This window comes from Miniopterus natalensis, chromosome 22 (genome assembly GCF_054644295.1).
Source record: "Miniopterus natalensis isolate mMinNat1 chromosome 22, mMinNat1.hap1, whole genome shotgun sequence".
Taxonomy (NCBI): Eukaryota; Metazoa; Chordata; class Mammalia; order Chiroptera; family Miniopteridae; genus Miniopterus; species Miniopterus natalensis.
Window position 1 is genome coordinate 2,812,721 of NC_142102.1, and position 12,917 is coordinate 2,825,637.

Here is a 12,917-nt window from a genome sequence, read left to right on the forward strand (position 1 = left end):
ATCCTGAGATCCCTTCCTGCACAGCCGCATGTATTTCTATTGGTTCCCTGGTATTTTCCCCTCCTGGGCATATCATATCCCTCTTCACAGTCCATCTATCCAGCCCCACCTGGTCAGGTGGGGACAGTGAAAGGAAAGAGCTTGCCCTGGCCGGTGTGGCTCAGTGGGTTGGGCACTGTCCCGTGCACCGCAAGGCTGTCGGTTCGATTCCCAGTCAGGACACATGCCCAGGTTGCAGGCTCGATCCCGGGTAGGGGCGCATGCGGAAGGCAGCCAATGCTTCTCTCACATCGATGTTTCTCTCTCTCTCTCCCTCTCCCTTTCTCTCTCTCCAAAAATCAATAAAAATGTATTTTTTTTTTTTTTTTAAAAGAACCCCACCTCAGAGCTGGGCTCCAATGGGCTCCAATCATTGTTCAATGAACACATATTCACTGTCCCTTGCACAGGGACACCAAGGCAACTAAAAGAGGCTCCTGCCTTTGGGGGCTCCCACTCCAACTGGGGTGCAGTAGACGCAATTATAGTCACAAACAAGGCCTTCCCTTTGCCCAGGACACTCTTCTGGAAGCCCAGAGGTGGGTGTAATTCCAAAGAGGCAACCAGGCAACGACCCCAAAGAGAAGGGGTCTGGGAGGCACCGGCATGGTTATGAAGCCAAGTCAGTTTGAGCCTGCCCCTGGCACATGGGCAATGTCTGGAGGCATTTTTGGTTGTCATAACTGGGGTTGGGGGCACTATAGGCGCCTAGTGGGTGGAAATCAGGGACACTGCTGAACATCCTACAATGCACAGGACAGACCCCACCACGGAGAATTTTCCAGGGTAACAAGTTACCAGGAGAAAGTGAGTTAGATTAAGAGTCATCTCCTAAGACTAATGAGGCTGCTCTGTCCTCTGGGCTTCCACTGAGCTTGGGGAGGGGGGTCCCCGACATAAGTGCCCATTCTGCCACGGTGATTAAATGCCCAGAAGCAACTTGAGGGCTTGCCCCAGGCCCAGCTCAGGCCTCTCATGACGCCAAGGGTATTAATCACCACACAAAACGCACATGTTCCTGTTAGCGTTTGCATATTTTCTATACTCCACAGGAAATGCGGGGTAATTAGCAACTGCCCTCTGAAATGGGCAGTGGCGTTATAGTTAAAAAGAAAAAAGGTCATGTAAATGATGGGTGAACTTCAAAGGCTTGGATTATCTCTGCCAAGGGGCAGTGGTGTAACCTCAAGGCAAAACTTGCAAGGGCCTCAGTTTTCTCAGCTATTAAAAATAGACATGCACCCTCTTCGGGCAAGCTCACTGGGCTGCTGTGACATTTTAGGATTTCTACAACAGGGCCACATGGGTTTTTATTTACAATAACAGTGGCAGGGGGGACTGGGAGGCCTGCAGGGTCGCCCACCTGCCCTCTGATTAACAAGCTCAGAATATCGGTGCTGGAGGGCCCTGAGCGAAATCAACTTGAGACTGGGGCAGGGAGAAGCTAAACAGAACCTGTGCTTTAAAATACAGGCTCCAGTGACATTCAGAAACCAAGGAGAAGTCACTCTCTGCTTCTAAACGCCTCCCCCCCGATCAGCTACCAAATCTACCCAACACACTTCAAAAATCCAAATGCTGGTAGACGCTCCTTCTGAAAAGAGAAGTGTCTTACCCTATAACGTGCTGAAGTTTTCTAAAAAAACCTTTAAAATATTTTAGGCCAACCTTTACCCAGTACATTTTGTTCCCCTTTTCATTTTCAGTTTCCTTTTGAAAATCACTTTACCAGTGGAGAATTTCTGCCACCGGAGCCGGTTTTCAATTATGATTTGTATTTTGGCAGAGGCTCTTAGGTAGAAGTTTTCGGGTGAGGTAACTCCAGTTTTGCTCAATGCCCTCCAATGGATCTGGGCTTCTTCACGCTTCTTTGGGGTTCAGACCAATGCAACAAATCCGGGTTGCAAATTACATCTTTTCTCTCTACGGTGCATGCATCCTAAAGGGGGCTTCCAGAGGTTCTCTGCAATGATCACTATTTTCACACATTTTAAAACCTCACCGATTTTCTCTCGCCAACTCTCTATAACTGTCCTAATGAAAAAAAAAAACCACCCAAACACCTAATAAAAAAGGAAAAGAGAAAAAAATACGGAACCTGACGCTTATTTTACAGATGTTGTTACTGGGCCCTTTCCATGAAGCGTGAACTTCATGCGTTTGTGGAACTTGTAGCTGCGGAGAGGACACGGTCAGGGAAGTACCGGCTATAAAGTTCCCAGCAGGGAAGCAATACAGGGCGTTCACTTGTCTTTTCAGGAGGCTCAGAAAGGATCCCCAGCACCACTGAGTCGGAAAACACTTGTAAGTTAAGCACATTGGAAAAGCTCCCATCACCCAGCTCTTTTTTGAATCAAATGCCTGGTGGAGATGCTGGGCCCATGGTCCTAGACATCCCTTGGTACCATCTGCATCCCTCGACCCATCCTGGCTTGCCCACAAAATCTGTTTAATGGGCTTCCAGACATCAAAATATTGTGGACGAGCAGACTGGGGGAATGGGTACTTCTCAGTCCCAGATGGGCACCCAAGGTTTGAGAACAGGAGCCCTTCAGGATTAGGAGACTGCAGTCAAGTTAAGACTGTCCATTCGCTATCAGTCACTGTGCCAGTAGGACCTGGGCACCTCCTGGGTGATTCTGGAAGTAGAGATGCAGTGAGCAAGGCAGGCACCTAGGAACAGTTTCTGATCCTGAAGCTCCAGTGGAGACCTCCAGGTAATGAAAGGAGTCATACAGATGAAGTAGGAACACGGTAGAGACCCCCAAGAAGGACAGACAGAGGGATGTGAGAGAGGGGCTGGGTTTAGAGAGGGTGGTGGCGATGGAGAGTCAGGGGGCAGAAGAGGCCAAGCGCTGGAGATGAGCCAGGGTGGCTGGGGGCAATGGCCAGGTGGTCCAAGGTGGCAGAGGCCAGATCAGCTGGGGGTGTGAAGGAAAGGCCTCCTGGATTTCATGCCACTCACAAGGAAAAACTATTGAAGGGTTTCCAAGCGGACGCATGGCACTGTCTGATCTACCTATTAAAAAAGAAAATCACTCTGGCTGCCAAACAGAGGGGGTAGGGTGGGGTACAGAGGACTGGAATAGCATAGGAGGCTGGCACCTTGGACTGGGGTGTGGGCTGTGAGAAAGAAGGGGACAGACTGGTGCACATTTTAGAGGTTAACCCGACAGGACTTGCTAACAGACTGAAGAGGCTAAGTCCTAGCAACTGAGCAACAGAGCTGGAGATGGGGCCAGTCCCAGACATGTGGGAGCCCGGGGGATGCAGAGGTTTGGGGGACCCCAAGATCTCCTCTAGGCACAAAATTAGGTGTGAGGTTTATATGTTTTTTTGTTTACTTCTTTTAAAAAAATTTGATTTTTCAATTACAGTTTGCATTCAACATTATTTTATATTAGCTTCAGGGGTATGTTTTAAATTTAATTGCTTTATTTTCCAGGACATAAACAAATATAATTAAGTCAGATCACAAAAGGCACTGGATGTTAACATTGCCCCAAATTAGGCATATTCTAGTTGTCCCCTTAAAATGTCCAGGGAGCTCTGAGACAAAGTGAGTGGCAAACTCTAAAAGCAGTGTATTTGGGGAGAGGCACCTGTTTCCCCGCCTCTCTGACACCTGCATGGGGATGTGTTTGTGAGAGAAAAACTTTGTGGCCTTGAACTGTGAAGGGGCAGGTTGAGCTGGCCACAGAAGCCCCCCAGTTCTCAGTCACCCTCTCACTCCGGCCCCTGGGAGTCCCTAAATTCTCCATCACCATCTCCCTCTGACCAACAGTCTTCCCTGGCTCCCCCTGTCCCCGACAGCCCTCACCTCCCCGGGCGGGTCCAGGAAGGTCGCCAACAGAGGCCCCAGAGAGATGGCGTTTGTTCATGGCCCAGGGGCTCTGTCTTGGGCACGGAGCCTGCCTCCTGGGCCTCCAGCACCGCCAGGCCCCCCTGGGCAGAGAGACTCTGGGCAGTCCCTCCCCGACACACACGCACTTACCCTCACAGGCACACGCGCGCTCACACTCACACTCAACGCACAGGCGTGCGCGCACTCACACTCACTCCATGCACGCGGGCACACTCACACTCCATGCACGCGCGCACGCTCACACTCACTCCATGCACACGCGCGCCCACCCACTCCATGCACGCGCGCACTCACACTCGCTCCATGCACCCGCGCGCACACGCACACTCGCTCCATGCACACCCGCGCCCACCCACTCCATGCACGCGCGCACTCACACTCGCTCCATGCACCCGCGCGCACACTCACCCTCAGTCCCTGCACGCGCGCGCGCCGGGCCGCGCTCCAAGTTGAAGGAAGGGGTTTGCGCCAAAGGAGCCGCGTAGACGCCCTGCTGTGTTTTCCCACTTTGGGTCCTCGCCGCTGCTCCCCTCGCGGCGGCCCCGTCCCGCGCGGGGTCCGGGGTTTGGGGTTCCGCTCCGGGGCCCCGCGCACGCCCCACCCCGCGGGCGGCCTGGGGTCTGAGCAGGGCCGCGAGTCCGGAGTCGCCCCGCGCCCTCGGCGGGGCCCAGGGCTCCACGCGGACCGGCCGCGGGCAGCGGCGGGGACCCCAGGAGGGGCGCGGGGCGCGGGGCGGGGGGCGCGGGCCAGGCGGCGCTTACCTGAGCGGCGGCGGCGCGGCGGGCGCGCGGGCCGGACGGACGCGGGCGGGCCGGGCCTGGCAGCGCCGCCCTCCGCCCCCTGCGCTCCGGCCGCGGCCCGGCCGGGCCCAGACGCACTTCCTCAATCCTGCGGCCCCGGGGGCGGGAGCGCGGCGGGCGGCGGGCGCGCGGGCGGCGGGGGAGCGCGCGGGGCCGGGAGCGCGCGCGGGGAGCCCCGCGCCGGCCGCCTCAGTTTCCCTAACCCGCACCCGCCGCTGGTCAAACTCACCGCTCCTGCCCGGGAGACGCGGGACCCCCGAGCCGTCCCGGCGGGACGTCCCCTCCAGGTCGGGTGTCCCGCCCGGGGCGCGGGGCAGGCGCGGGCGCGGATGGGCCGGTGCCCCGCTGCCGCCGCCCCTCGGCCCCGCGCCCCGGCAAACCCGCGATCCGCCTCGGACCTGAGCGCGTGTTTTCCGCGCAGCCTGGCAGGGAATGCGTTAAAAAGGGAGCATTCGCTGTGCGCAACCACGGGGCGGGATAGAAATATGTATGTTTAAAGCGTTAATATTTGCCAACGGCGCCTCTTCCACGACCTGAATTTACTAATTTGGTTACGAATGTCACTATTTAAGGAATTATTTTAAATTGGGGTTTTCTGGGGGGGGGGTGTAGATAAAATATATCAGGATGTTGGCGATTTATCATCACACCATTGAGGCGGGTTCCCAAACGCAGGTCATACGGATGCGCGTTCACGCCGCGGGCTCCAGGGGCCCACGGGAGACAGAGAAGCCTGAGCGGAAAAGAGGAGATGCTTCCCCACCCTGGCAGCACCCACACTCTGGGCTCCTCGCGTGCCCTGCTATGGCTGGGACATGCCCAAGACGTAGCGCAAGGAGCAGAGACAAATCGCCACCCCCCCCCACCCCCCGCTGTCATCTCACAAAAGCCGGGCAGCCGCCGGGCCCCAACACGACCTCGCGCACACGTCCCACGTGGAGGGACTCCCGGGGGCCCTGGCGGGCAAGGGGGCCGCGGGCCAGCTGGGCTCTGCTCCCAAAAGGTGCCCCAGCAGCTCTCCTGCCACAGGGCGCCCGTGCAGAGCGCGGGGGCAGTTTTGCAATCCCGACCTCATCACTGCAGTGCTAATTCCAGGATAAAAAACACCCAAAAAACAATAAATAAATAAACAAACAACCAAACCCACCCAGCAGTGCTGCTGCGGCGGAAGAGTCCCCAATAATTTGCAGGGCGTGGCGGCCGCGCGCCGCTGGGCTGCGCCCCCAGCGCGCCATCTAGCGGCGCTGCGAGGAAGCGCACGCCCAGCGCTGGGGCAGACAGGAGCCGTGGAGGCCAAGCGGGGCAAGGGGGTGCGGGCAACTCAACTTTCCTTTAAAATGATCTTGGGGATGGGCTAGGGATGTCCGCAACGCAGAAAACAGCCGGGACACCCGGCACATGAGTGGACTCTTTCGAGTTGGTTCTATCCCAGCACTTAACTCTGTCCTTTAGCAGGAGTTAGTCACAGGTTTGCATGGGGAAGGCTGTTGCAGGTCAGTTTTTTCTCGAGCCCTGCTGACCCGTGGCCCTCTAACATTTGCCCCACCTCCTACCTGGATTCTCAGCATCTCATGTTGGAATGACCCCCCTCCTAAGGTGGGTTGAGCTGGAAGCTACCTGCCTGACCCCCTCTTTCGGCCTTCTGAAAGCACAGTGGCTGACTGCCCCCCTGGGGTTTCTTCAGCTGGGTGCTCAGTTTCCCCAGACATTCCTCCTTGGACGCTGTGTTCAATGTCTCCCATCATCCAGCCTCAAGCTCAAGTCAGCTGCGTGCTAGGAGCAAGGACATTAAAAGGGCTTTGTCCGCAATCAGGAGAAGCTAGGGCATTCCAAAGGGTCCAGGTTCAGAGAAGGTGCCCACCTCCTGGGCCCCACCCCCACGGGCACACGCACAACAGGCCGTCTGTGTCCCCAGGTTCGTTCCCTTCTGAGAATCATGCTCTGGCGAAAGAGTCGGTCATTTCCCTAGAATTTTCTGTTCCCATTTAGATTGACAAATTGCAGGTTTCTAAATATATTAATGCATTCATAAGTGCATGCACACCTTACGAGGGATATAATCCAAGTGTCCCTCAAATTTTCTCTTAAAGGGTGCTTTGTCACTGCATGGTCAAAATGAACTAGACTTTTAAATAGATATATATTATATTTTATTATTATTTTATTTATTTATTTTAAAAATAAAGACCCTTGAGGGCAGGCTGTTTTTATCTTATTTTATTATTTTTTTATATATTTTTTGTTGATTTCAGAGAGAGTGAGAGGGAGAAATGGAAACATCAATCACTGATCGGCTGCCTCCAGCTCGCCCCCCTACTGGGGACGGAGCCTGCAACCCAGGCACCTGCCCTGACCAAGAACTGAACAATAACCGGGTGTGATCTACACTTTCCACGTCAAATGCAAGGTTGAACATGGTGGACCTGGCCAAGTACAGGGGATGTTCTTGGTCCAACCTCATTGTCAGCTCAAGACTTGGTGATGGAGGCATCTTGGTTTGTAGCCTTAGAAACTTAAGGTAAGTGAAACCCAAACACCTAAGTCCTCATGGAAAAAAGTGACAAGAATGGAAACTCGCGCCCACCCTCAGTCCCCACGCAGTATTCCCCACCGTTGTCCACACTCACATCCTTACTAATTAATGATACAAAGAGACTCAGGCCGCTTAGGTGACAGCTTACATTTTGCTCTCTAAGGTGTGGAGCCTCTGAGGCGGCCTGGTCAGTGCCAAAGCCTGGAGGTGGATTTCACACTCGGGCTACATTCAATGGAAACAACTGTACTTTTGTTCTTAAATTATCGATTCTGCTTTGCTCATAAGTCATTTTGTAGAGAAGGTTGAAGAAGAAAGGTCAGCCATAGGATTCAAGTGCCTTTGGTCCTTAAATGAAAAAAATATATAACGTATCTCAAATACCCAACTTTATTTTATTGCTGCTGCATTGTTAACACAGTCTGCAGTTAGGATCAGAATTCCCAGGCCAATAGATTTTTTTTTTTTAAACCATATACCACAGGAGTAAACCTTCGAAGGAGTGAAATCGAATCCTATATAGATTTCCATTTCTAAATACAGTATATTACAGAAGGTTACATATACCACCTCTGTTTACTTACAACTATAAAAAGATACATTAACTATATCAATTATAAATAACGTGCCATTTCATATTAAAGGTATTATTGTACAATGAAAGAGTAAGAACCCTCTAATGTATTACTAGCAAGGTTAGTGTCTATAATTACTTAAGATAAAATCCTGAAAATTCAGTGTATGAGTTAAATCCTGATTTAACAAGTCGCTGACAGTGTAAGGGATACGAGCTCGCTGATGCTGGGAGACGGTGAATGGTGTTCTGCATTTTTCTGGCAAGAATGGTAACCCCATTTCATATGTGACTTTCTACGTACACAGCATTTGACATAGACCTATGTTTTTTTTATTGCCCCCAACTTAATCCTCAAACATAATTTAATTCTCAAACATAAGCACCATCAGGAAAGCACTAGCTAGTAACAGTCAAAGAATCTGTTTTCGATTCATGAAAGAGCCCAATTCAGGTTGGGTTTGGCCTTTTTAAAGCGATACGGGAATACTTTCTGTTCTCCAAGTTCAAGCTTGTAATTGCACCAAGAGGAAATGAAAAACTCACAAGCTGTAGGCACGGAAATCAGGCCGCTTTAGGAGGAGCCCCAGTTCCTCCGTGGGGTTTGGGTGTTCCTTGTCGATTAATCATGTTTTTGGATATCAAGGTAGGGCCGGAATAAACCAGGGCTCCTATGACAGCAGCCGCTCCAGCTCGGTATGTTTTGCTCATTTAAACGGGGCGACCCGGCTGGAAGCCACAGGCCCACTGACCATGAATCCGAGTGGCAGAGACACCTGGTTTGTAAGAGCAAATGTTGGTTCTGGTTTGTGAGACGTGGGACTTAATCACACTCGGATTTGCCCTGCTGCTGGGTCAGGGAACTGGCTCCTTAGCGGTGACAGCGACACCAGCCACGCTCTCTGCCTAAGAAAGTGCCTTGGGTAAGGTACAGTGTGACATCGGTTTTTTTGATAAGCTCTTTGGGCCGGTGGCTCGGGCATATTCCAAAGGCAGTGCTGGTTTGAAGCTGAATCCCAAGGTCAATGTCAAGATGTCGTTGTCCTGGAGACCCACGCCCTTCACGCCCAAGACCTTCGGGGACCTTCCACGGAACCTGCTTCCCCAGAGCTCCCCACGTTGCATCCTCGCAATACTGTGTGGTTTTTTTTTAACTTAGTGAGTGCTGTGCCTTTCCAACTAGACGGTAGAGGGACTTGCTCTGTGGGTAGGGAACCCGGAGGGGCCCGCAGGCACAGGGCCCTGTTTCTAGAGCGTACAGGGAGGTTTCTCTAAATAGCATTTTTAAGCGACTGCTGGATACTTCAAATACCATTTCCTGTCGCCAACGCCCTGAGCCTCTTCACTGTCCCAGGGGACCTGATGGAAAAGGGAAGCTGGACATGCCCAGCAGGGCCACCCCCGGGCAGAACTGCAATCTCCCCCCCCCCCCCCAACGAACTGGGCAATGAAACAGGGCTGCGACAGGAAATTAAAATGTGTTGCCATCCAGTAGATGGAAGGTCTCCAGAAGAAAAGTGGGGCCAGGAAGGTCAGCAATGTCGTTTTTCTCAGGCAGGTTTCACGGGCCACCTTCAGATGTCAGGGAAGAGCCCGCCTGGCCCTCAGGGGTTCTTGTCGTCCAGTTTGATGGTGACGGTTTTGACCTCGGTGTACTCGGACAGCGCATATTCGCCTCTGCGGTCACAGGAGAGAGGGGCATGTGAAGCGGGGGTGTCACTTGGCGGTCCCACGGGGACCGAGCTCTAAAGCTGGGTGCCCCAGGACCTGCCGGGCAGTTTGGAACTTACGCGAAAGGTCAAAATGCGACGATGTCATAAAATAATAGGTAGGGCTGTGCCGCCATCAGTAAGTTTAAGCAACTGGGTGTGTAATTTGAGTTTCAATATGAAGATTTTTGTGCGTGATGCTTTGAAAATATTCAGAAGGACTAGGGTTTGCCTTTAGAGAATAAAGGAAATTAAAAGAAGAAAGAAAGAAAGAAAGGAAGGGAGGGAGGGAGGGAGGGAGGAAGGAAGGAAGGAAGGAAGGAAGGAAGGAAGGAAGGAAGGAAAGAAAGAAAGAAAGAAAGAAAGAAAGAAAGAAAGAAAGAGGAGGAAGGAAGGGAGGGAGGGAGGGAGGGAGGGAGGGAGGGAGGGAGGAAGGAAAGAAAGAAAGAAAGAAAGAAAGAAAGAAAGAAAGAAAGAAAGAAAGAAAGAAAGAAAGAAAGAAAGAAAGAAAGAGGAGGAAGGAAGGAAGGAAGGAAGGAAGGAAGGAAGGAAGGAAGGAAGGAAGGAAGGGAGGAAAGAAAGAAAGAAAGAAAGAAAGAAAGAAAGAAAGAAGAAGAAAGAGGAGGAAGGAAGGAAGGAAGGAAGGAAGGAAGGAAAGAAAGAAAGAAAGAAAGAAAGAAAGAGGAGGAAGGAAGGAAGGAAGGAAGGAAGGAAGGAAGGAAGGAAAGAAAGAAAGAAAGAAAGAAAGAAAGAAAGAAAGAAAGAAAGAAAGAAAGAAAGAGGAGGAAGGAAGGAAAGAAGGAAAGAAGGAAGGAAGGAAGGAAGGAAGGAAGGAAAGAAAGAAAGAAAGAAAGAAAGAAAGAAAGAAAGAAAGAAAGAAAGAAAGAAAGAAAGAAAGAAAGAAAGAAAGAAAAGGCCCTGGCTGGGGTGCTCAGTGGTTAGAGCATCGGCCCTTGGACTCAAGGGTCCTGGGTTCGATTCTGCAGGGGGTTGGGGAGCAGGCGGGAGGCAACCAATCGATGTGTCTCTGTCGCATCCATGTCTCTCTCTATCTCCCTCTCCCTTCCACTCTGAAGAGCAAAGGAAGAAATATCCTCGGGTGAGGGGAACAAGAGGTGAATTCCTGGGCATGAAGCACACAGCAGAGGAAGGGACCCCGGCGAGAACGCTGGAGGGACAGGCCCTGGCGACAGCCCCCTCAGGGCCTAGCAGGCACCTGGCCCAGCAAAGGTGCTCAATCAACATTCGCCAAGCGAATCAATGAACAAAAGGAATAAATAACTGATGGGCGGGACTGAGGGTGGCAGAGGGTGGAAAGACCCTGGACTTGCCCGGGTCTCCCCCATCGGGGGGCGGGAAGGGGGGGTTGTTACTGTGCTACTTTTATTGCAAAGCAAAACAAATTGCTGAGCCTAGCACTGGAGCAGGGGGAACTGCAGGCTTCATCTCAAGGCCGGCCCGGGATCGGGTCCCCAAGGCCCGTGGGTGGGCGGCAGGGAGGGGAAAACCGTGGAATCCCCCGGACAGCGATCCGGGGGGGAAGGGGCCGCTGTTGCAACACCAAGACACTCGTTAGAGGCAACTGCGGGCGGAACCGGCTTTCGAGTCCGTGTCCAGGCTCCTCGTGAATTATATTCAAGGGCTTTATCAAAAGCCTTGGGAAAAATACATGGCAAGGGCCACAAAAAGAGACAGTCAGAAAAGTCCCGATTGTGGCTCATCGGCGGGGGGGAGGGACACACACACACACACACACACACGGACAGTGTCCAGTGAACACTCGCCAGGCCTTGCTTGGTGCCCAGCAGGGGGTGCTGAGGATCTGGGGTGAGGGAGTGGGAAGGGGACAGAGGTGACAGTAAGCCATAGCCGGTGTGGGTCAGTACACGCTGGGAGTCAGATGGGTCCCGTGCCCCCTTCCAGCAGCTTCGACACCCGAAGACACCTGCTTTGGGGACTGATATTCGTGCTGTGGGAGGGCTGGGCTGTGCCTCTGGGGTTGTGCAGGTTCTGGGTCCCTGGTTGTCAGAACAGGACTGGGTGACGGCAGCCAGTCAGAGACAAATGACGGCGTTTGCCCAACGGGCAGGACAGGAAGGAACCGGGAAGGAGTCACAGTGGGTCTGACGGGACCACGGAGGCCCAGTGGGAGATGTCACATCAGACCCCGAAAGAGGCCCAGGGAAGGAGCCGGAGTCATCCACAGTCTGTCCCCAGGCCTCTGCTGGTGACAGACAGGGCCAGGGCCCAACCTGGGTGAGAGCCCGTCCCCCTTGCTGAGGGCCAGGGGGGCTGTGTGTGTGTAATTACATCCTCCATGCGGCAAAAAGTCCACTTTTTTGGCCTATGTACCCATCCAGTGAGTATCCACTGAACGTCCCCACGTGTGACAGGTGCTTCGGGGACACATAAGCCGAGGCTGGAGGGGGAAAAGCAGGAGGGGGAGACCGGGAGGGGGAGAGAGCAGGGGAGGGATCCAGCCCAGCCCCGAGGGGGAGGCCCGTCAGCGCCTGTGCCGTGGCTGGGCCACCACCCGGGAACCAGCACATCCCCTGTCACCCTGCTGGCAGGAATAGGGACAGAAACACTTACAGTTCTCTGCCATTTCCCGACATTTTAAAGCCACCAAACGGCGCCTGTGCGTAGATGGCATTGTAGCAGTTGATCCTAGAAAGGGAATGAGAAGATGCTCACGGTTACCTGCGGGGGGACCCACCTGGCTTTCTTTTTTTAAATAGGTTTTTACTGATTTTTTTTTTTTTTTAGAGAGAGAGGGAGAGGGTCAGAGAGATAGGAACATGGATCAGCTGCCTCCTGCATGCCCCCTGCAACTCGGGAATGTGCCCTGCCCGGGAATCGAACCGGTGACCTCTTGGCTCAGCCACTGAGCCACACCGGCCAGGGCCCGGCTCTGAGTATGAATAATGGAAACGGTGTGTTTTCCACGTCTGCCTTTTCATCCTTCCCAGCAGAAAATGACATTTGAATATTCCTAGTCTAAAGCTTTCCACTTTGTAGGAAGGGAATGACAGGGCGCGGAGAATTATGGCGCAGAGGAGTCAAAATGGGCTTTGAAATGGGACAGATCTGATCTCAAAGTCCTGCTGCTTCTTGCCCGTGGGATTCGGGGCTTATGCCTCAGCCTCTCTGCGCCCCAGCCCATCTTTACCACCTAAAATTCTCTTCAAAATGTGTATAACATGATCTGTAGAATTATCGGGGAAGTAGGGATTTTCACGCCCACTTTTCACAGTAGCATGAGCTGCTCTTAGAATGAGAGTATGAAATAAAACCAGAGGGGGTGACATCCAAGGGGCAGCACACACGATGGTCAAGGTCACAGGCACCTGAGCCGCACGGCAGGCCCTGAGCGCCGCTCCGCTGTGCGCTGGCTGTG

General features: G+C 53.0%; 1 protein-coding gene across 2 annotated transcripts in view; it reads right to left on the reverse strand.

Moving 5' to 3' along the window:
• Positions 1 to 7,613: 7,613 nt before the first annotated feature.
• ALDH1A3 (aldehyde dehydrogenase 1 family member A3) overlaps positions 7,614 to 12,917 on the reverse strand; it is a 32,422-nt gene continuing 27,118 nt past the window's right edge. For both annotated transcript variants that reach the window (XM_087829245.1, XM_087829244.1), the window contains 2 exons: positions 12,113 to 12,187; positions 7,614 to 9,488 (listed from right to left, as the gene is read on the reverse strand). In XM_087829245.1, coding sequence (XP_087685371.1) covers positions 9,416 to 9,488; positions 12,113 to 12,187 — 148 coding nt within the window. In that variant the 3' untranslated portion in view covers positions 7,614 to 9,415. The remainder of the gene's footprint in view (positions 9,489 to 12,112; positions 12,188 to 12,917) is intronic.